At 47.9% G+C, this 23,659-nt stretch overlaps 1 protein-coding gene across 1 annotated transcript in view; it reads left to right on the plus strand.

Annotated features, from left to right (window-relative positions):
- The window catches only part of STARD9 (StAR related lipid transfer domain containing 9), a 125,433-nt gene that overhangs the window by 87,272 nt on the left and 14,502 nt on the right, over positions 1-23,659 (plus strand). The window contains exons 21-26 of the mRNA XM_059372630.1: positions 3,326-3,513; positions 3,978-4,443; positions 6,165-16,409; positions 16,596-16,769; positions 17,184-17,367; positions 17,741-17,878. Coding sequence (XP_059228613.1) covers positions 3,326-3,513; positions 3,978-4,443; positions 6,165-16,409; positions 16,596-16,769; positions 17,184-17,367; positions 17,741-17,878 — 11,395 coding nt within the window. The remainder of the gene's footprint in view (positions 1-3,325; positions 3,514-3,977; positions 4,444-6,164; positions 16,410-16,595; positions 16,770-17,183; positions 17,368-17,740; positions 17,879-23,659) is intronic.

A 23,659-nucleotide genomic window follows, 5' to 3' on the forward strand; every position in this document is an offset into this window, starting at 1 on the left:
TGAGTCTCCAAGTCTGTTGGCTCACCCTAAGTAAGAATACCACCATCTGTCTCCAAGAGATCTGTGTGATAGGTTTTGAAAGAGCAAGTACACACAGAGTGCTTTGCCTGCTACCTGATGCTGCCAGCCCTGTGGCTAGAGGCCCCTGTGTAGAGCTGTCCAGGTACACAGCCTCCCTTTCATTTTCATGCCTCCCACCTTGTCCCAACTGACCCATCCACTCTAGAGAACACTGCCTTTTTAAAGTCTTTTCAGCTCGATAGCCCATGGGCACTGACATGACCTTTCAGCAACACCAAGAATGCACCCTTTCATTTGGAGAGGACAGAGAGAGATTGGAGAATTCAGGCCTCTCCCACTCGCTGCCTCCAGTCTTTAGCACCAGCTCCAGGAGCCTGCGGTCCTACGCAGCTCCAGTAGCTAGCATCTGTGTGCCAAGCCCTGGTGGAAGTGAGGTGGAATGGGGCCTGGTGGAGAGAACCCAGGAGAGAGGAGAAAACTGTATGTTGTCAGCTGGGCTCCCAGACTCGGTTCGTGACTGTGTCTCCATGAGAGTCTCATCTGTTCCGGTGGGGTGGGCTCTAAAGCCTCTCTTTGTCCTAGAATTTTCTTCCCTCGTTTTTCTCTCTGGAGGAGCACTCATGGAGAGCCTGCAAAGCTGGAGCCAACTCCAGAGCCAGAGGAGATTGGCCAGCCTGCCTCTTTTTTCCCTTTGCAGTAGTGATGTAGACCAGAGAGGAGTTTGTCCTTGAAAACTGTTGCATTTTCCCCTTTGGAATTTGGGGGGCTTGACGATAAGTGCTTAGAGCCTGGGAGACCCTGTTGCTACTGCCACTGCCACCTCAGTGAGTACACACTGCTGCAGAAGCTGTCAGGCCTCAAAGCAGCTGGGAGGGCTGGGAGAGAAGGTTCGGGAGGATGTGGTGGAGTCCAGCAAGCAGCAGGGAGATGCTGGAGCCACCCAAGATGAAGGGCAGTCATCTGATAAAGGTCCTTGGCTGGCAGGTAACTGAAGACTCGCCAGTAATAATCTACCCAGATGTGTAACATGAGGTTGGTATTTTTTTTTTTCCACCTGTTTTCTGGGTGGAAAAGCACATCTGACTGATGTGCTTAGCTCAGGAGCCGTTTTTCAGTCTATTGGCATGTGGCATCTCGGGTGAATGTGCTGTGTCTCTGGTGCTCATTCCAAACAGCTTCCCCTTGCAGGTCTTGTTGGTGCTGGGAAGCAAGCTGCACTGGGTCTGCAGAAGGTGACTGGCTAGCTGCTGGGGGAGGGGTAGAGGGAGTTGTCTACTCTGGAGAAGCAAATTGTGAATATGAGGATTTGGGAGACAGGGAGAGGAGGAAGTTGTGAATACCATCTGGGAATTAAAAATAAAGATGCCCTTCCTGCTCTTTGCATCTGATGTTCTGAGCTTTAGCTGGGTTCTTCTAAGAGTCTTTAATGGTCATGTTTGTAATTCAGCCATATCTGTGGTCAGACAAAATTTGGAGCAGTAATGCATGTACAAAATGTTTCCCATCAGCAGCCTTTTCTAACTGTTTGGTGTTAACTGGTTTTCGTCCTAATTGCTGTCCCTAGTCTTTTGCCTCACATGTGACAAAGGGTGCCTTTCCTCTTTTCTGTACATTCCATTGTGTGTATTTGGCCTTTTGGCCACAGCAGTCAGCACCAGTTTTCCCCAGAGCATACTCAATATCTGGGCCTGTCCCACGTCCTTGGACCCATTGTAGATTGAGTCACCTCATAGCCTCCTTCCCAGGGAAGAGATTGCTACCTCCTACCCATACTCTGCCCCTCCCCCATTTATCCTTCACTCTCCTCTGAAGGCTGTATTAAAAAATCACAATCTCTTCTACGACAGAGGCAGCAAACTTTCTGTAAAGGGCTAGATAGTATTTTAGTATTTGTGGGCCATAAATTTGTGTGCAGCTCCTCAAGCAGCCTAGATAGTACATAAGTGAATGAATTTTCCAGTAACAGTTTATTTACAAAAACAGGCAGTGGACCACATTTGGCTCACAGGCTATTGTTTATGGACCTCTGCTTTGATACGCCTCTGTGATTTCATTCTGTTCTACAAAGTAATAAATGTAAGCCAGGTAAATGAACCCCCTAGAGTACTACTGCTCAGACTATCTAGTGTCAAGTCATTAAGTGGGCCTTGAAGAGGCTTGGCATCCTGGGACTGGAATGAAGGCTAAGGGCTGGTGAAAGGAGAGCAGATTGGGTCTTTTTTGTTAGCCCACGACACACCCTACTCCTACAACCCAATCCCTCCCAGTCACACCCTATTTCTACAACCCAGAAGGCCCATGCAGTTGACTCCTTTAGAAACCCAAATGACAGAGATGGAGAGACCCTGCTGTGAGGTCCTTGCAAAAGAGGCCATGTGTGACCAAGGGAAAAGCCATTACAGGTAGAAGCTGTCAGTCTTCAGAGGAAGACTGTATCTCATCCATGGCCACACAGGAACCTGCAGTATAAAGCATGACTGCAATCTAGAATTCTTTTCAAACTTTGTATTCTGGACAATTCCAAATACACAACCAGTCATCAAAGCATGGCTAATCTTGTTTCATTTATATCCTCACTCACTCCCTTTCCACTCTCCCCTGTTCTCCCCCAGCTGGGTTTAAATAAATCCCAGACTGTTTCACCAGTAAGTATTTCAGTGTGTATCTCTGAAAGTCATGATAGAAGTCTAAAACTCTTGAACCCTATTCTTGGGCTCATTCACTGAGAACTGCCCTCGAGTGAAGACCAGCTCTCCTCCGGGTCTCCAGCCACACACACAGGTGTGGTGTACATATAAATTCTCTCTTCTCTGTATTGGCTGTCTCCTACTCCCAGCTCACAGAGGGTTTCTGTTTCATAAAATGGAGATAGAGTCACAATCTCTGAACATGTAGGAGACTTTGTGTTCCCTCAGTGTTTGTTGGAGCTTCTGTTCTACTGTTTCCAGCAGGTTTTAAGTTTTTAATTCTTTTTTTAAAGGACAAAGATTCTTGATTTAATTAAAATGTTTGTGTTTTTTAAAGCTGCTTTACTTTCCTGGTCATTTTCCTTAACCAGAATGAACCTGTGTTTCTGGTCAACTCACAGTCTAAGAATATGCTAGTCTAAAGACCATTCTCACCTCCTGCACTGTGACATCATGAACTGCCTGTGACAGCATGCCTGTGTGTCCCAAGTTGCCAGAAGTTCAAAGCCCTCTCTGCTCTGTTGAATTCAGGGCTCTCAGGAAGGCTTAGACTGCCACTGGTTTGTCCTGAACTGGGTTTGCATTTCACTTGGGTAACCCCGGCCCCTCTGTGATAGGAGAGTGCTGGAAGAGCAGAGTGACGAGGACCACCAGCCACAGAGGGCTGGAGAGGCGCCCCGCAGGGCCCAGATTCAGCAGCAGCACTACGTGGGGGATTTGAGGCAGCGAATCCTAGCAGGACAGATTAGAGCCAAGCAGGATCTGGAGTTGGACCAGGCGCACATCAGCCGGCAAATTAAAGACAGTAGGTGCCCACTGCTCACCATGTCTGCTTCACCTTCTCATCTCTTCATTTTCATGCTTCCACATCCTTCTGTATTCTCTCCTTTGTTTTCTTTGTGATATGATGGAATCTTTGGTATTAGGTGTTCTCTCCCCTCTTTTAGAAACCAGAGGCTCTTATGAGGGGCTAGAAGCAAGAATAAGGAAGCTAGCTTCCTTACTGTCCCTCGGAGTGATGGGCCCCCTGCTCTCTCCTCACATGCACATTTTATCCATGCTTTGCTGCCTGCGCCAGCATGTGCTAAAACCTGGGGGCTTCCTTCCCTAGCCCTGTGGTAAGGGGGCTGGGTAGCTCTCAAGTGCTGGGTGCCTGGCCAGCATTTTGCCTCCATTAATGTCCAGCCACAGCCAGAATTGTCTGAGTCTAGGCTGCACAGGCAGGGAGGGAGGTGCTGACTTTCTCTCACAGGTGTCTTTGGTTCCCAGAGCAGGAGTGGCTCTTCAGAGAAGAAACTTGGCTAGCTGGCTTGCAGCAGCAGCAAGACCACGTGGCAGAGAAAGAACTCAAGGCCTGTGTGCCACCTGGTGCTTGGCTTCAGGCAGATCCTGAGACTCCACTATCCCCACTGGTCCGAAGCCAGAAGAGGGAGGTGCGACTGCAATTTGGGTGCCGGAAAGTACTTCGGGCAGCACGGCGGGACATCAGGCGAAGAAAGGCCTTCTTCCAGCTAGAGAGAATCATCAACAAGCAGAGGCTGCTGGAGGCCCAGAAGGGACTGGAGCGGCCCACGGCATTGTGCTGGATCCAGGATGACTGCACCCAAAAGCCCCCACACCGGGTACCCAGCACTGATGCCATGGTACCAGGGCCTCAACGTGGAAGCAGACGGACAGGTTGCAGTTCTTTGAGCCTCCGAAGGCTCTGCAGCCTGTACTTTCCCCACCTACACAGGTACAGCCAACAGTGGTCTCCTGAGATCATTGACCGAGGGTTCTGCCTTGTTGCTCAGGAGGTGTTCTTTACTTCCCAGGGCCTCAGTTTCTCAGTCTGAAATGGAAAGATTTGCCTACTCCTCTCTTCCCCACCACTTTTCCCACCTCTCTCTTTTTTTTTTTTTTCCCTACCTTTTCCCTCTTTTGACTACTCTTCTTTCTCTTAGGTGAGATCTAAGACTCAGGCTTTTACCTTCTCCTAATCTGAGTGGCAACTCTTGCTGCTTTGGTGATATCTTCCAAGTAAGAATCTCAGCCTCGTTTTTCACCTGCTCTTTAGACCCTGGCTATCCACGTACATCTTTTTGTGTTTGTTCTGCCACCCCCTTCATCTCATGTCTCCTCACACCAGACTCGGTTCCTACACGCTTCTTCCTTCTCCCTCCCACCCGTCCTGCCACCCAAAGTAAGCTTCCTGACCCTATCTTCCAACTGGTAAGCAAGTGGAAGGCTATCTTGCTGACTCTTGGGTCCAATTTGGGATCTTCCTTTTTTTTCTCCTTTACTCCTTGCATTCGGTCAAGGTGATGATGGAGCAGGGGACTGTGTCTACTTCTTTATATCCTCCAGGCCCAGCTGGGGTCTTGCCCATAGCATGTTTATAGTTCATGTCTGTTGGTTCTGTTTGCTCACCTTTCTGGTCTTCAGAGTACTAGGCAAGTACTAGGCAGGTTTTGTGGGGTTTTTTTCTGCCTTTTTATTAAAATTTTTCAAACATAAACTAAGTTGAGAGGATAGTATGCCTGTCTCCCACATTCAGCAATTAGCAAGATTTACCATGCTTGCATTAATTTCCTTTCCTTTCTTTTTCTGATGAAGTATTTTTTCTAAAGATTTTATTTATTTGACACAGAGAGAGAGATAGAACACAAGTAGGCAGAGAGGCAAGGAGAGAGGGAGGGAAGCAGGCTCCTTGCTGAACAGAGAGCCTGATGCAGGGCTCGATCCCAGGACCCTGAGATCATGACCCAAGCTGAGGCTTAACCCAATGAGCCACCCAGGTGCCCCTGATGAAGTATTTTTAAAGCAACTTGTAGACATCGTGTGATTTCTAAAAAACAAGGACTTTTCTTATAATCACATTGTCATTGTTCACCTAACAAATTAAGATCAGTTATTCAATATAATCTAAAACCTGGGCCATATCCAATTTCTCTGATTTCCTCAAAAATATTTACAGTTGTTCAAATTAAGATACAAGTAGGGTTCATATACTGCATGGGACCTTTTAAGTTCCTTATAATTCTTTTGGTTTCATTTTTATTTCTTCATATCATTGCTTTGTTAAAAGTGGATCAGTTCTGTAGAATATGCCACTTCATAGATTTGCCTGTTTGATTCCTTGCAGTATCATTTAGATTATTCCTCTGTTCCTCATATTGACTATTAATGGAAGTTTTCCCTAAAGGCATGTTTAGATTCAGATTTGGTTCAGTCCTTTTATAAGATAAAGAATTTGAGTGACAGAGTGTAGCTGGGCCTCTTTGAAGCCAAGACTGTAGTCCACAGGTACTTTTTGTACCTGTCGAGCTTTTCTCTGACCTCAAAGGCTAGAGGGGACAGTGACATTGGCCTAGTCGTTAACCTCTTGTAGAGCAAACTAAATGGGACTTTATATTCCCTCTGTGAGTAGGAAATAGGGACCTTTTATTTTCTGAACTGGCTTTCCTTTCTCCACAGTATTTTCCTGAATCGGGACCCCTCCACCGTGTTACCTCCTATGCCTGATCCTACTGACCAAATATCAGAAAAAATTCCATCAGAAGAATATTTGCCCCAGGCTGCTTCTTACCCTCCAAGGACAGGATACTTCAGTAAGAATGCCCTCTATTCCTCAGGCAAGGGGCATCTCTGCATTGCTAAAGGGGCCTTGGCAAGGAAAGGAACCTCAGCGTCAGGCACCGCCCTCACTGTGAGTTCTGAATCTACCAGCATCCAGGAAATGGAAAGAGTGGGTAAGCAGCCCTGTTGGATGGTGTCCCAGAGCCTAACATCTCTGGATCATTCAGCCTACAAGCTAAAGCCAAGGGATGAGCCAGATGCACTCACCCCTTACACCTGTACCAGGAGGGGTAGGGAACCAGCAGACCCTGACCACACACAAGCAAGGTGGCAAAAAGAAGGGAACCTTGGGACCCACAAGACTTATAAGGGAGCCTGTTGCATTTCCTCATGTCCCCGTGGACCCAAACAGGCATCTGGGCATGGAAAGGCAGCCAAGACTTTCTGGGTGGAATCCAAACCACCACCTCCAACCAGGGCATCCAAAAAGCAGCAGAGGGTTATGGTCAAAGACATTGCCAAAAAGTCCTCCTTTTTGCTTCCTGGCAGCCCTTTGAGGGGGCAACACATTGTGGGAGATCCAGACTCCACATCCTCACTCACAGATTTCAGCCCAAGCGTGGACCACATAAGAGAGAAAGATAGTGATTTATCTGATGCAGATAGCAGTTACTCTGTGGATTCTCTCTCTTGTGTCTACACCAAAGCCCTAATGAAACCGCTAAAGCCAGAGGACCCCCAGGAGAAAGAACAGGATCTCCCAGAGCCAGAGAACTCCGAAAGTGAGGATGGCCAAATATCTGAGGACTCACTGGCTGAGAAGGGGTATGAGAGCCCACCAGACAGCCCAAGGAGTAGTTATCTTCCCAATGGCCATGGCCACCGTAGGGTCAGAGTGAGAACCTCTGTAAGGGGCTTCACCGCATCCTCAAACAGTGGACTATTCACCCAAACTCAAAGGAGCTTTTCCCTGGATAGCTTGCTTGATGCCCAGGAGGAACTGAGGGAAGATCAGCAAGAGGAGCCTTTCTTTAGTTCAGCGGATGAGATGCCCACAGAGACTTTTTGGCACCTACAGACCTCCAGTCTGCCCACAGCCGACCAGGAGGCAATGTACAACCTTGGTCCCATCCACCATGGAACAGAAGCCAGGCTGGATGCCATCCTGCCAGCGAGCAGTTCATTTTACCTTGGGCCCCCGCCCCAGCCCCGCTGTGAGCAACCTGAGTCAGAGATGGAGGCAAGCTCCCCTGAACAGGCAAATGTACTCCAAGGCCTGCAGCTTTCAAGAGGGAGCCCTCTGTTGTCCATGGATTCCTGGTTTTCCTGTGACTCTAAGATCAATTCCAGCAGCCCCTCAGGAATAGTGGGTTCTTTATGTCCAAGTCCTGAGGTCCAGGAATCTCAGCCCTGTGGATGGGAGAAGCCTGGAAATTGGCAAAATATGGAAGAACTAAAGCCACAAGGGGCAGAAACACTCCTGCCCTACAGCTCCAAACTGCCCCGAGGTGGTGCTGAGCTGCCCGGCCATGTAAGCAGCGTGTACGCAATCCCTGCTTCTGATACTTCTAGGCTGTCACTCTGGGGGTCTTACAGGCTTCTTCAGCCACGAGTTGCTGGCATCTTTCGGACCAAAGGTATCTCTGACACAGCCCAGGAGGCCAACCCTGAAGTATCCAACAACTCCAGTGTGCCAAGCATTTTGGCTGCCACAGAGGCAGTTTGGGTGAATAGTCCTCATGTAGGCAGCGCCCAGGAGAGGGACTGGGCTGCCCTTCAGCAAAAGTACCTCCTTGAACTGTCCCATCCTGTGTTGGAGGCTGTTAGAGAATCCAGGCCAGCTTTCTCCTCCCTCGAAGAAGACTCTGTCTCCTTGACCCAAGCTTCTGGCAAAGAAACAGATACTCTATTGCCAGTTGGTTCTGGGGTATCAAGTAGTCTGGATTTCAACAACCTTCCTATCCATTTATCCAAAATTAGATGTTTGAGAGCAGAGAAAGAACAGGACAGTTTGAGTGCTGAGTTAAAAGGGACTTCAGATTCCTTTATAACTAGAGAGAAAGAGGTGAGTCATAGTGGAACTTACTCAGCCGATGTAGAATCATTGACTTCTGGAATTACAAATGCACCAGTCTTTGCAGGAAACAAGATAGCAAACTCTATGACTGAAGCATGTGAAGCCAAGCAAAACAGCTTGGAAGAGTCTTCTCACAGTAGTGGGAAACCTCAACTGATCACTTCCTCTGATGAATACTTTTTCCAGAGGAGCCCTTGTCATGGTCATGTCTCCATAGCCACTAAAAACCACTTGCCCCAGGGCTGGGGTTCTCTTAGGGAGAATAGTGCAGGCCAGGAGGGGCAGTTCAGTCCCAGTGGCTACCCATGCCTTCAGGAAGAGAAGGTAGACTATCAGGAGAGCTCCAGGGAAGTGGTTGGAAGACACCCAAGCATTTCATTTGCGTCAGGTCCAAAGCGGTACCCTCACTCTGCCACCTGGAATCCATTCCTGTCTTCCTTAAAGCCACCTCCCTTGGAGACATTCTATGTGACCAAAAGCCGGGATGCCCTGACAGAAACTGCCTTAGAGATCCCGGCTTGCAGAGAATCAAGAGTGCCTTCCCCACCCCCAAGAGAAGCCTGGGGCTTTGGTCATGACCATCAGGTTCTCCAAAATATTTATTTGAAGAATAATTGGCCAGTGCTATTACAAAACCAGAATTCCAAGATTGCCTCATCTCAGCAGGTTACAACAGGGAGGCCATTTGATCTGAACACCAAGGAAGTTAGCAGAGAAAGAGGGCAGGGCCCTGGAAATATTGAAGAAGAAAGCCATAATTCAGTTTATTTTTTTGTTGCTCAGAACAGACATTTTCTTTCATCTACTAGCACAGGAGTATGTGAATTTGAAAATCAAGTTGGAATTTTAAATGAGCACAGCCTTTCAGAGCACAAGGAGGGAGAAAAGGCCACTGTACAGTCCTACTGCAATGTTTGCTCAAGCCGTTCTAGGTCTAGGAAGCCTCTCCTTATTTGTGAGTCTGAGGCAGATGAGGAAGAAGAGCAGGATCATGATGTAGTCCTAAGGCAGACTCAGGCCTTTGATATGAACAGACAGTTTCCTTCTGGGGCCAGGTCCGATTTCATCTATGAAACCATCAATTTAGCCCTTGACAAGGACAGGCTGGGGGAAACTGCTGTTTCTTTGCAGTCCAGATCAGTACATCATAGAGTAAGTAGCCCAAACATGATGGCCCCGGATGAGAGTCTAGCTCACAAGGCTGAGAGGAAGAATGAATCTGGGCTTCTTGGGAAAGCTCTCTATTCCAAAGGCCACTCAAAAGAGTTTAAGCTTCCACAGACAGAGTCTACATATGAAAGATTCCAGTCAGTTACATGCTCTCAGGAAAAAAAACTGAGTGAATGTAAGGGCCCTGGAAGGTCACAAGTAATGTTAAGCCCTAAAGAAGAACCTTCTGGAAAGAAACAAAATAAAAGAGTCAACAATGCTGATGAAATGGCCAGGCTAATCAGGAGTGTAATGCAGCTGGAAAGTGGCATCTTGGAAATTGAATCCAAGCAGAATAACAAGCCAAATGCTTCTCACTCACCGGGAGTCAAAAAAGAGTTTGTGTTCCAGGACCGGAGGGACCAGGAGATGGCTGACTATGTCCTGAGGCCAGGCAGCTTTGGAAACCACATGTTTTTGAAGGATCAACCATCTTCAAAACAGAGAGATGATGTTACCTTTAGGGATAACACAGCTGGAGAAATGGAGGTTAACAGTAGCATTGGGAAAGGTCCCTGGGTCGAGAAAACCACCTTGTACCCCTTCAAGTCAAGAGAATGTGTAGAAGACAAGTTTGCGAAAGAGCACACTCTCCTAACTGTATTAGACACACCCTCCCGGGACACATTTGGTGATGTAGGGACATGTACAGCTGGTAGAGTGTTCGCAGGCATTTGTGCTGATCCAAGAACCAAGGCATTGGCTGGTGCTCTGCCATTGCAACTGAGCCCCAAGATGTCTTCTAAGAAGGAGGCCAAAGCAGAGAATGCATCTGCAAGCTCCAGAGGACAGCCCTGTGGCTTGGGAAGTCTTGAGGAACTGGAAGTTGTGGAAAGTTTTTGGGAAAGCCAAGTTGCCAAATATATAAGTAGTTGTAAGCAAGAGGAACCCAAAGTTCAAGGCAGAGTTGAGGAGATGGCTGTGCGAAGTGGAGGGAGCCTACAAGAGGAAAACACAGTGATCTTGTCAACTCAGAAATTTTGTAGCCCAAGCTGGCATTGTATGGGTACATCTTCCAGCCAGGAGATTGGCCCAGTGCTGAGTTGGCGAGACTCCTCTGCAGTTCCTCATGGAGACCTGAGCAGTACCTTGTCCTTGAATTGTCCAAGGCTGCCAAGAGACTGTCTTCATGCACGTGATACTGTAAGCATCTCTTCAGTTGACTATGTGCTGGATCCCACAATGTTGAAAATGCCTGACAGTGCCTTGGTAACTGGAGCAGGGTGTCAGAATCTGAGTGGAGAGCTCCAAAGCCACAGTCCCCAGGGAAATGTTAGAGGGGGCTCCTCCTTGGTACACTCTGCTTGGTGTGGGTCTGTGACATCCACAGCCATGGAATCTCATGGTCAATCCCATGTATCAGAGAGCATTCCCCTGCTGGCAGAGGGCCACAGATCAGCAATTACCCAAGACCAAGGAGAGGACCTCAGAAGCATCTCAATGGGTTTGAGTCCCAGAGAGGGTTTTGTTTCTGAAGCTGAGGAAGCTGTACAAAGAGAAACAGAAAGAACCAGTTCCCTGAATAGGGTCTCTAGCCCATTTGAACAGAAGGCCCACTGCGTCTTAGAAGAGGGTAACAGGCAAGGCCAGCAGGTGAGGCAGAAGGCAGAGAAGGAGGCTGAAGACCTCAGTTCTCCTAGTGGCCCTTTCTCAGCACCTGTGTCCCTGCCAAGGGTGTCTCACCCACAGCACTGTGCTCATACTTCCACGGGCCATGCTATGTTGGAGATCAGACAAGCAAAGGCCCAGGGAAAGCAGCTTCATGACTTTGGGGCTGAGGACAAAATTCTTTCTTACTATCAGATTTCATTAGGACCTGAATGTTCTTCAGGGCCCCCAGGTGGGTCTCAGTGTCCACAAAGGGACCAGTTAGTGTCAGACAGGACCGGGAATGAGGCTGAAGCACAAGGATTTCATGTGGCATCTCTCTCTGCTACATCAGGACATCTGTTGACTAATGAGAGGGAAGTTCCTCAGGCCACACCCCTCCCTGAAGACAGCTTTCAACATCCACCCAACATGGAGACTAAAACAGGGCCCTGGCATCCCTCACAGACTTCTTCCCATGCAGCCCCAACTCTAGGCAAAAGCCATTGTGCTGGAGAACTGAGACATTTTCTGGGAACTGGTGAACGGTTTCTGTGTCACTCTTGTTCTGAAATCACAGAGAAAAAGAAGAAAGCACCCCGAACACCTTCCTCTTCTGATCCTGTGGGCTCAGGCAGCTTTCCGTCAACAGTTATGGAGGACAGGAGGGAAATATCAGAGGAAGTAGTGGCTCCCTTTTCTTGGGCCCCTAATGACGACCCTGGCATGATTCCGCACGGGAGAAACCAGTTAGCTCCATGGGAGACTGTAGGGGCCGTGCGCCCTGATGGTCAGGAGTGCAGCCCAGTGCATCAAGATCCTAGAATTCTAGATACCACTTGTGGAGGAGGTTCAGGTAATTTTTTAGTGGCTGCACAGGGAGGAAAAACAACCTATTTTGAAAGTCAGCTTGTGACCTGTGATGTTCAGAATTCTGTCAGCCTCTCAGTGCATACCCTGGACCACGGGAAATGCCTTGAGGCTTCCACTGGCTTAGAAGAAGGGGAGTCAAATCCCAGACAGGCTACCATCCTGTCTAGAGTCCTGAGGAGTGTTGCACCAGAAGCTGCCTCGCAGCAGTGTGTGAAGTGGAAGGAGAATGTTGGTTGTGGGCTGGCAGAAGCCCACAGTGCTGGCAGCGAGCGTCCCAGACTGACTCCATTGCCAGATCAAAGACCTAGTTTGGGTCCTGGGGGAGTTCAGGAGCAGGCCCAGTGCAGGTGCCCACAGCAGACTTCCTTTTGTGTTGTCTTCTTAGGGAACATTGAAAGCAGCAGGACTCTTAGTGCATCTGGGGGACAGGAAGACAGCAGAACAACTCCTTGCAATCCTCAACCTGTCACTTCTCTTGCCTGTTTCTCACTACCCTCCACTTTACCATGTCATAGGGATGGTGACCTGGGAAAGGAGAGTTCCAAGGCTGCCCCACAAACTCTCCAGCCACCCTGCATAGTGCCTTCCAGAGCCTGTGGAATGGATGAGAGAGGAGAGAGCTATGCTGGGGAACTTGAAGTGCTCTTGGCACCTGGTCTTGAGCCCAAAGGCATTCATAGAGAAATAGGGCCAACAGACAGCAGCACTCTGGAGCCTTCTACTTCTGTCCTATCTATGGCTCAAGGGGACAGCACTCTGGAGCCTTCTACTGCTGTCCTATCTATGGCTCAAGGGGACAGCTCCCCTTCTGTATCTCATGTTGGGGCAAATTCACTGAGCCACTCAGTGGCTGATGGAAGCTCAAGGTTGGTAGAGTATCCTGAGAAAAAGGATGCTGAGAAGAAAGCCAGCACAGAGCTTGAGGCTGCCTTTTCCTCTGCAGGCACATGGTCTGAGCCACTGAGGATGTTTCTGGACAGCTCTGGAGGTGACCAGAGTAAACAAGAGTCTCAAACCAAACCAGAACCACCTTTAACAACTGAGAGACCACACACCCTGGATTTAAGTGAAGGGCCTGTTGAGAGTGAGCTTCTGGGGGAACCACAGCATGGATATTTAGGAAATGCAATCCAATGCCTTCCAGAAAAGCCACAACTTTCCACTAAGTCCAGAGATCACAGTGGCTTGGATCCCCAAGCCACGTTTGTAGCAAAGTTAAAACACATCTGCAGGCAGCAAGCTGATGGGCCCTGGGAGGAGGAAGAGCAGCAGAGAGATCAGGCTTCAGGTTGTGGTAAAGAGCCTGCCCAGGGCAGGAATTCTCAGCCTTCTCATGAAGTTGGCTTAGACAGCTGTCAGATTAGAGATGCAGGCAGAGAGGAGGCATGTGTAGCCAAGGCCTCTGTGTCTAAGCTTTCATCGGGCTTCAAAGACTCAACTAGCATGCCTTTGGAGCAAAGTGAAGCCCCACAGCCCACACCCCCGAGCCCTGGCCTGCCTGCCTCTGGCACAGAGCAGCCAGCTCCCCCAAGCAGGGGCTCACTTCCTGTGATTGCAGTCGTCTCTGGCCCCAAACACTCTAGGTCCTCCCTCAGACCACAGTTCTCTGTGGTCAGCTCTTCCCGGTCTCTTCTGGAGCTGAACATGAGTGTGGAGCCTCCTTCCCCCACAGATGAATATACACAGGAGCCTAACAGATTGTGGTTTCCACATACCAGGGACTATTTCTCAGGTAATTCAGCAGTGAGAACATCTCTGAAAGCTGAGGGCTGCGGTCAGAGAGCCCCATCTAACTTGGACAATAGCACTGCTGACCACGGGCCCCCCAAACCTGCCACCCCTCCTTACCCAAGGTCATCAGCTCTCTCTTGCATGCCAACCCCTGATTTCATGACCAGTTGGACATCTAGTACCCTGGAAGAGACCTGGAAGGAAAGTCCAGAGAGACTGGGTAGCCAGGCCAGGCCAGAAAAGTGGCACTCTAAGGCAGACAAAGGAATGTTACACTTTGACTCCAGTGACATCCATCCCTACATCCTATCTTATCCAGAGGGGCCTGTGCAGATCGGCTGGAAGCAGTATGTGTTTGGCAATGCAGTGGATGTCTCCTCTGGCCAGACACCCCAGAGCCTGATACCATCAAACATGGCCCATTGTTCAAGCATGGACAATGGCCTAGAACACCAGAACTCTCCACTCTCCTCCCACCTCAGCACCTCTGCCAATGCCCGGGACCTGTCGAGCCCACACAGTGTGGGAAATGCCCAGGGTTCACGTGAGGCCTGGGAAGTATGGGGCTCCTCATTTGCTTTGGGGAACCTCCACATCCTGAAGAGCCCTGAGGGAGCAACCGCCAGTAAGGGTCCTGACAAGAGAGCGCAGTTCCTGGGAACCCCTGATGAAGCAGGCTGGCTGAGGAGGGAGCCTCTCTTGGCTGAAGGGAGTGCTGCAGGTTCAGTAGATGAGATTACGCTGCTGTGTCCATCAGAGGCAGGTGGTCCTGTGGGACCGTCCAGGATGGGCACCTTGGAGCAGGGCACACAGACCATGGGGTGCAGTCTCCGCTGGAGCTCCACCGACCTCTCTGCTCAGCCAGAAGCCAATGCAGTGCCAGGCTCTGGTCTGGTCTCCTGGACCAGCATGCATAATCTGTCTCTCCACCTCTCACAACTGCTGCACAGCACCTCAGAGCTGTTGGGAAGTCTTTCCCAGCCAGGTGTGGCTGAAAAGGAACAGAACATCAAGAGGGAGATCCCAGATGAGGTGACACAGGCCCTTATGATAGACGGCTGTACTCAGACCACCATGGACAAGGGCATCCAAACTGACCTGGCCTTACCACCTCTGCACCTTCAGGCCCCAGAGGCCAACCCTCAGGAGGTCAACGTGGTCCTCGAAGTGCTGGGCTCAGATATTCCCACCATGTCTCAAGAGCAGGGCTGTGTCACAGGGATACTTCAGAAGACAAAGGCAGAGGAAACGACATGGAAAATGGCAGCGCCTTCAGAACTTCAGGAAGAAAGCACTCACTGCAGGCCCCAGAGCCTTCCGGCACCCACGTTATCCCACTTGAGGTTTCAGAAAGCTCACTTTGGGCAGAACCTCCCTTCTGTGAGCCCTCAGGCTTCTCCTGATGACTCCCTACCTCCCAGTTCCCAGCCAGAGGATCCCTCCTGCCTGGCTATTGGTAGCCTGAGCCTCAGTGGCTCCCAATCCCCAGAGCCCTGCCCCAGTGCTGTGGAGTCTGTCAGGGATCCTAAGGTCAAGAAGGAGCTGGGCACCATGGGAATGTTTTTGGTGGACAGGGCCTCCTCCCCAATCCTCACGCTTAGTGCCAGCACCCAGGGGTTAGGGCTCCCCGCAGACTCTTTGTCACTCACAGCCCCCTCAGCATGTCCTTTGGAAGGCCACCAGGAGCTTGTCTCCAGCCCAGACCTCCTTGACACCTCCAGGCCTCTAGTGGATAATCATTCTCAAAGCACTGATGAGGCAGGTGGCTCCCAGCAAGTGGGGGTTCCATGTGGGGAAGGCAAGAATCCCTTAGAAAGGAGCGATGGCAGGTCATTCCTTGAGATGAGCCTCCCAGGCAGCCCACTGCAGAGCCCCAAACTCCCAGTCTGTTTCTTAGGGCAACTGCCTCAGCAGCTTCAGCCCAGGACCACCACCTTGGTCCAAAGAGAACTGCCAACACCCTCACTGAGGAGCACAAGTCAGAGGCTGGCTGATGGCTTTGTGCCAGAGGACCTGGCTTCCTTAGAGGACAGCCTAGTGAGCAGTAGGGGGCCAAGTCAATGGGAGAGCAAGACAGAAAATGGAGGTGAGGGTCCAGCATTACCAGTGGAGCCACAGCCCAGTCTGGACTTTCCATCTTCAAGGGGAGGCCTCCAGTCCCTCAGCCCCTGCCCTGTCTCCGAGTTTACTGATACAACAGGGCTCCAGGCTTCCACTTTGGGCCCGACTGAGGCCTGCCAGTCTGAGGTGCTGCTGTGCCCCACTTCCCAGGTGTGCAGGGCCCCTGACCCCCAGCATCATGGCCCGAAGGACTTCCCAGTGCATAACAAATTTCCTCGGTGTGGGGTTCAGAATGGCTCTCCTGGGGAGCTAGGTGTGATGGAGTCACTGGAGATCAGATGTGATCTGAGCTCTGGAGAGCAGGGACAGAAGCCCCTACAACCTCCTGATGACCAGAGCCGGGATCCTCAGTCGTCCCAGTGGGATCAGATCCCCCTGCAATCTGGGGCCCAGAACCTCTCACTCAGCATGGAACTCACAGAAGCAAAACTGCACCACGGCTTTGGGGAGGCAGATGCCCTGCTGCAGGTGCTGCAGAGTGGGACAGGGGAGGCGCTCACTGCTGAAGAGCCTGTGCGGTCCACCTGGGAGGAGCTCTATGCCCGGTAAGGGCCCCCAGCCTGGCGGGCAATGGCGAGAGGTGGGCTGGAGGAGAATCAGAAAAGGCTAATAGCTGGCTATACCGTTTTCCCCCGCTAAGCTCTGGAATCTTCTGGGGATCAGAGGTAGATCTTAAGATGGAGGAGGGCATTCAGGGCCAGTTTCAGTGAATCAGTCACATTTCGTCTCAGGCAAAAACAAACGATTGAGACCCTCCGGAGAGAAAGGGCTGAACGACTTCAGAACTTCCACTGGACACGGAGCCTCCAGCCCAACAGGGATCTCCCCACCCGGGACCCCGACCTACCCAGCAGGCGCCGAGAATACCTGCAGCAACTGAGGAAGGATGTTGTGGAGACCACCAGGTGAGGGTGGACCCAGAACCCCACAGAGAGCAGGTTGTGTATAGGGTGAGAGGGCTGTGGGGAGCAGGGCTTGGAGAGCGGAGGATACAGCTTTCTTGGACAGGAGTGATTCCAGGAGTGGGTCCCATGCTTCTGTGGGCAGGTGGAGGTGACTGTGGGAGAATGGGACAAGGGAAAGAGGAGGATGTGGGAGGGCATAGGGTGAGGACAGGGGACAGGTCATGGGAGAGGGTGGGCAGAGCGGCTGTAACCTACCATGTAAGACAGTAGGCCTGAGCCTCAAAATGCGTTGTAAAACCAAACTGTAGGCAAAGAGAGGATGGTGTTGAATAGGTCTGGGATGAGCAGGCCAAGGCTGCCACCCACCTGCCCATAATGTTAGAGGGCATCTCTCCACCCTATGGTTTTCCTCAGGAGCCCAGGGTCGGCATCACGGTCTGCTCACCCCGCCTCTGACATAGCACTGATGCTGCAAGAATACCAGCGTGCTCGCGAGGAGGCCAAGGTGGAGATTGCCCGGGCCCGGGCCCGGCTACGGGAGCGGACTGAGCAGGAGAAGCTGAGAATCCGCCAGCAGATCATCTCCCAGCTGCTGAGGGTGGGAAGTGGGACAGGCCGGTGATGTCGGGGTAGTTCTAGAGCAGATGTCAGACTGGGTCAGCCTTCACTGGAGCTGCCTCTGAGTCAGGATGTGGTAAATGGAGGAAGGTGTCAGACTCCTAGTACCAGCTCAAAGCTGTGCTCACTCTTTTTCCATGTCATCCTGCTCTGACCAGCTCCTGTCCCAAGGCCAGAAGCTGGGAGGAGGCAGCTTTGGTTTTTAGTTGGGGTAAGCTTGTGGGGAGGCCTGAGGGTTTCAGGTTGAGGTGGGAGGTGCTGGGTGATGGGGAGGTGAGGACTGGTGGTGTCGGGTGGAGTGGGGGTAGTGGGTAGGTTACACCAGAAGCTGGTTGACATCCTCCTGTCCTCAGGAAGAAGAAAAGCTGCATACCCTGGCCACGTCCAACTCCCTGTGTACCAGCTCCAATGGAAGCCTCTCCTCTGGTGTTACTTCTGGCTACAATAGCAGCACAGCCTTGCCAGACCAGCTGCAGTCCCCAGACAGTGTGGTGAGTAGGCAGATGCTAACAGTGAGCCAGGGGCCAGAACGGAGGCAAGAGTTGGGGCAGGAAATTCTCCCTCCTGGAGGCCGCTGCTGACATGAGCCCTTCTTGTGGATGAGAGGTAGCCTTTGGTTTTAGTTTTGTCTCTTACTTCCTGTTTGTTCATCCAACAAGTGTTTATTTTGTAGGTAGTATTTTAGGCCCTAGGGATATAGCAGTGAGAAAAACCATGTACAGCTTATTTAGTGCCTATTTAATCACCATCGCAGTAAGTTATATGAAGAAGGGGTACTAAGCCAATATAAAACGGGATCTGATCTAGTCTGGTAGGTCAACAAAGGTAGTCTGAAGAGGGTGCCTTTTAAACTGAGATCAGGAGGGGTGAAAGGCAGTTAACAGAAGAGGTTAGTGCTGGGGGGGTCAGGTGTCAGGAGAGATGGGGGTGGGAGCGCAGTCTTCCAGGCAGAGGGCTTGGCAAGTGAGGCCATGAGGGAGGAAGAGTTGGAGGAACTAATAGAAGGCTGGTGTGGCTGGAGAATAGTGAGACAGGAAAGGGAAGATCACATAGACTGTTGTGAATTCTGGCCCTTTTTGGATCCATGTGATCATGTTACTTCCCAGAAGCTGCTGTAAAGCTTTGAAGCAGGGGAGCAGGATGATGAGATTGCAGGAGAAGGGGGCAGAGCAGCTGTGGGTAGAGCCCAGTGAGAGTTGCCCATCGCCTTGTCAGGAGCCCTGGCAGTGAAGCCCAGCACAGAGAGTGCTGTGGACAGAGAGCATCCCCAGGATACAAGAGCCCGTTGCCTGTGAGAGGAGGGGACAGGGTGGAGCTGGGAACAACACACACTTCTGGCTTGAGCAGCTGAGGGGACCGTGATGGCGACAGTACCTTGGAGCATTGGAGGAGGACAGGTTTTGTGGGAAGCATCATCAATCTGGTTTTCCTGGGTTTAGAGTGCCTGTGAGAAAGGCGAGGAGAGCAGTTGGGAATATAGATATGGAGCTTAGGGGTAAGATCTGGCAGGGATATAGAATTTGAAATTTGTTTTATATTAAACTTCACATAGTAAAAATAGTATTCAGACGGTAGCAAAGGACATATGATATCAAGTTCATCTTTCAGTCTCCTGTTTTCCCTCCCCCGAGCAGTCACACACCAGTATGGGGTATATTTCCAGAGGCATTCTGGACGACATTCTATGTTTTAATATCTATAAGAGTATGCATATCTTTTTCTGTAAATTTTCTTGTTTTTTAGATATATTTTTCTTTCTCTTTAAAATTTTGTTATTTTTTGTTATATATTTTATTTATTTTTGAGAATGTGTGTATATTTCTAAAGTACATGAATGACAGCATACTGTATATACCTGCTTTGTCCCTTTTCATCCTGAGGAATGTCTTTCGGATAGCACTGCACACTGGCAAATCTGCTGCTGACTCATCCTTTTTAACGGCTGATACAGTGTTTCCTTTTCCTCTTTGCATGTTAATAAATGTCATGTTTTTGCATAGATAATCTATCATATGGTATTTCTACCATTCATGTGGTAGAAAAGACAAAAAATATGGACATCTGTAAAGATATATAGGGCAGTACCTGTTCCCGTTGCCTGAGAACCTGGTCCTCCTCCTTCACTGACACCTCCGTCCCCTGGCCCCGAGGCAACAGTGCTGTTGCACAAGGGGGCTTGAATTCAGTCTTCTGCTGTTATGAACAGTGCTGCCATCCATAACTTTGTGCATGTGTCATTCTGTACATGTGCAAATATACCTAGAAGTGGACTCAAAGAGTATATGTATTTGAGATCTTAATATTGACAAGTTTTCCCTCACACAGATGTACCAATTTATACTCCCACCAGCAACAGAAGAGAGACATATTACCCCCATGCTCTCACCAAGTTGTTATCAAATGTTTGATTTTTGCTGAGCTATCTGTTCATATCTGTAACTCATTTCTCTATTTTTTTCTTACCAATCTCTGGAGTTCTTTTGGCAAGCTAGCCCTTTGTCTGATAGGAGTTACATTTGTCTCTGTTCTTGGTTCTCTTCTGACTTTGCTTATTGTGTTTGGAGCCATTCAGAAGTTTTTGTCAGTTTTTCTCTTAATTGTCTATGTTCTGATCATAATTAGAAACACATTCTTCAGATGTGGTATATATACACAATGGAATACTATGCAGCCATCAAAAGAAATGAAATCTTGCCATTTGCAACAACTTGGATGGAACTAGAGCGTATCATGCTTAGCGAAATAAGTCAAGCAGAGAAAGACAACTATCATATGATCTCCCTGATATGAGGAAGTGGTGATGCAACATCGGGGCTTAAGTGGGTAGAAGAAGAATCAATGAAACAAAATGGGATTGGGAGGGAGACAAACCATAAGTGACTCTTTTTTTTTTTTTTTAAAGATTTTATTTATTTATTTGACACAGAGAGAGATCACAAGTAGGCAGAGAGGTAGGCAGAGAGAGAGAGGAGGAAGCAGGCTCCCCACTGAGCAGAGAGCCTGATGCGGGACCCGATCCCAGGACCCCGAGATCATGACCTGAGCCGAAGGCAGTGGCTTAACCCACTGAGCCACCCAGGCGCCCCAAGTGACTCTTAATCTTACAAAACAAACTGAGGGTTGCTGGGGGGAGGAGGGTTGGGAGAAGGGGGGTGGGGTTATGGACATTGGGGAGGGTATGTGCTTTGGTGAGTGGTGATTCACAGACCTGTACCACTGGGGATAAAAATACATGTTTATAAAAAATAAAAAATTAAAAAAAAAAAAGAAATGCAGAATTGCAAGCCCTACTTGAGACCTCCTGAATAAAAGTCCAAATTTAATAAAACCTTAAAAAAAAAAAAAGAAGAAACACATTCTTCATTTGAAAGTTCCAAAGAATTGCTCCTGTGATTTCTTCTGGAAATCACATGGCTTTATTTTTCATGTTTAAATCTTTGATTAAAAAAAATAAAATAAATCTTTGTTAATTTTGAATGAATATATATATATATATATATAGATAGATAGATAGATATAGATAAATATAGATATATAGATATCAAGTTGTCCCTTTAACATTTGATAGTTCCTCTGGGCAGCTCATCTCTACCAGCTTAGGATGCCAACTTTTCTTATATAAGGTTTATAATGTGTTTTACTCCCGGTTCTTCATTTTCTGAGCTTTTCCCCCTTAAATTTATGTACTTGAAAGAGAGCAGAGCGAGTGAGAGAGAACTCGAGTGAGGGGAGCAGGCAGAGAGAGAGGGAGAAGTGACTCCCCACTGAGCAGGGAGCCCGATGCGGGGCTTAGTCCCCGGACTCTGGGACCATGACCTGGACTGAAGGTAGACACTTAACTGGCTGAGCCACACAGGTGCCCTTTTCTAGAGTATTTTTTCTTGTTTACTTTTTATATGAGATTTAAAATTAGCTTAACTAGTTCATTTATAAAAACTCATTCATATTTTTAATGGGACTTTGTTAAATTTATAAACTGATTTATATTTATATTTATAAACTGAGATTTAGGGAGAAATCTCATCTTATGCAATAGAATTTCCTAACCAAGGACATAGTAAGTTCCAGCCATCTTTGTGTGTTTAAAATTTCCTTGACATGTCTCACAATTTCTTGTCAGATTTATTCCTAAGTGTTTTATTTTTTGTTGTTACTGTTGTAACTGTATGTGTTTTATGTTATTTTTGTTACTGTTGTTTTGCCTTTGTATCTTTTGTATGGTTGTTTATTTGTATGTATGAAAGGCATTGATGTTTATTTTGTGTGTCCATATTGTTTTTTGGTCTGTTCTCTAGATCTGTACTAATACAGTAGCCACCATCATAGGTAAGCTATCTTATTTTAAATTTAATTAAAATCGAATCATAGCTTTTGCTCTTAAGTCACACAAGCCACATTTCACATGCTCAATAACCACATGTGGCTAGTGGCTACCATACTGTAGAGCCCTGCTTTCGATTTTTTTTTTAGGCATGAAACCACATAAGCTGCAAGTAGAGATGGCTTCCCCATTTCCTTTCTAATTTTTGTACCAGTATTTTCTTTTTCTTTTCTAAGTGCATTACCTAGTATTTCCAGCATAAATAAAATCATAGTGATGACAGTGACCATCCTTGTCTTCTTCCAGGCTTTATTAGGAATGCTTCTAGTGTTTCCCTATGTAAGCTGGGTGCTAGTTTTTGAGCTGAGCTAGATCTCTTTGGCAGTACTAAGTAAGTGTCCATCTATTCCTATTTTACAGAGCATTCTTACATGGAATGGTTATTTCAGTCTTTGGAGATGATCATCTGATGGGATAATATTGAGCCATTCTTGCAGTCTGGAATCATCCTCTAATACATTGTGTACTTGTGCATATGCTCTATTATTTTAATGTGGTGTCAGAGTCTATTTGCCATGTCTTCAGGATTTTGCATCAGTATTTATGACTTTTTCCCCTGTAGTTTATGTTTTTGTAATAAGTTTCAGGTTTTGTTATCAGTGTTATATTTCTTTTTAGGAATAAAATGTTCCAGAATAGTTAAAAAGTGATGAAACTTTATACCTATTAAATTGTCAAAAATTAGAAAGTCAGATGTTGGCAGGACTTTTGGGAAATAGGAATCTTATAAGACTTATAAAGTTCTTATGATCCAGCAATGCTTGCATAGTTTATGAGGGTACATGTATGAAATTATTTATTAAAGCATTGTTTGAAGTGATAAAGAGTTGGAAACCATTTGAGAGTCCATCATTGGGAGAATGGATAGATAAAATGTGGTTGATATGGGGAACCTGGTGTCTCAGTTCGTTAACCGTCCAACTCTTGATTTGACCTTCATTCATGATCGCAGGGTTATGAGATCCACTCCACACTGGGCTTGGAACTTGCTTGAGATTCTTTCTCCCTCTGCTTTTCCCCGCCCCTGCCCCAGTATACGCATGCTCTCTCTCTGAAAAAAAGAAAGTGGTCTGATTAGATCAGGAGTTGATAAACAAGGCTCTTTGGCCAGACCAGGCCCTCTGCCTGATCTGATTTTGGTAAATGAAGTTTTACTGGAATATAGCCTTGCCTATTTATTTACATGTTGTCTGTGGTTATGTTTATGTTCTAATAGCAGAACTCTGAGTAGATGAAACCTACTCAAATGGTCCACAAAGCCTCAAATACTATCTAGACCTTTGCAGAAAAAGTGTGCCAATCCCTGGTTGAGATTTTTTTTATTTCTTTTGGAGTTTTTATCCTAATTTGTTAATTTCTGCTTTAAAAAAATTAATTCATTTTTCTTGTGATAATTTCTAAGTCTTGTCTTGTGGTCAGTAGTTTTGTGGAATGTGTTTGCTATCTTCTCATGATTAGATTGAAGTTATGCATTTTGGCAAGAATACCACAGTAACGATGTGCCCTTCTCATTTGGGGTTGCTAGATAAAGCAAAGAAAAACACAGGACATCCCTTAGAGTTTTAGACCAATGACAGATGATACTGTTGTGTAAGACTGTCTCCTGCAAATGCCTTATCCTTAGTACATTATAGCAGAGGGTGCTTGATGTCAATATGTCCTGTTGGTGGTGTTAACCTTGAGGTTACAGTGATGTCTAGGAGCTGTCTACTCAAAGTTGCTATTTTTCTCTTTATAATTAGTAAACATTTGGCAGAGATACTTTTTTTTAAATTTAAATTTATTTATTTATAAAATAAACATATAATGTATTTTTATCCCCAGGGGGGGTACAGGTCTGTGAATCGCCAGGTTTACATACTTCATAGCACTCACCATAGCACATACCCTC

This window comes from Mustela nigripes, chromosome 13 (genome assembly GCF_022355385.1).
Source record: "Mustela nigripes isolate SB6536 chromosome 13, MUSNIG.SB6536, whole genome shotgun sequence".
Lineage (NCBI taxonomy): Eukaryota > Metazoa > Chordata > Mammalia > Carnivora > Mustelidae > Mustela > Mustela nigripes.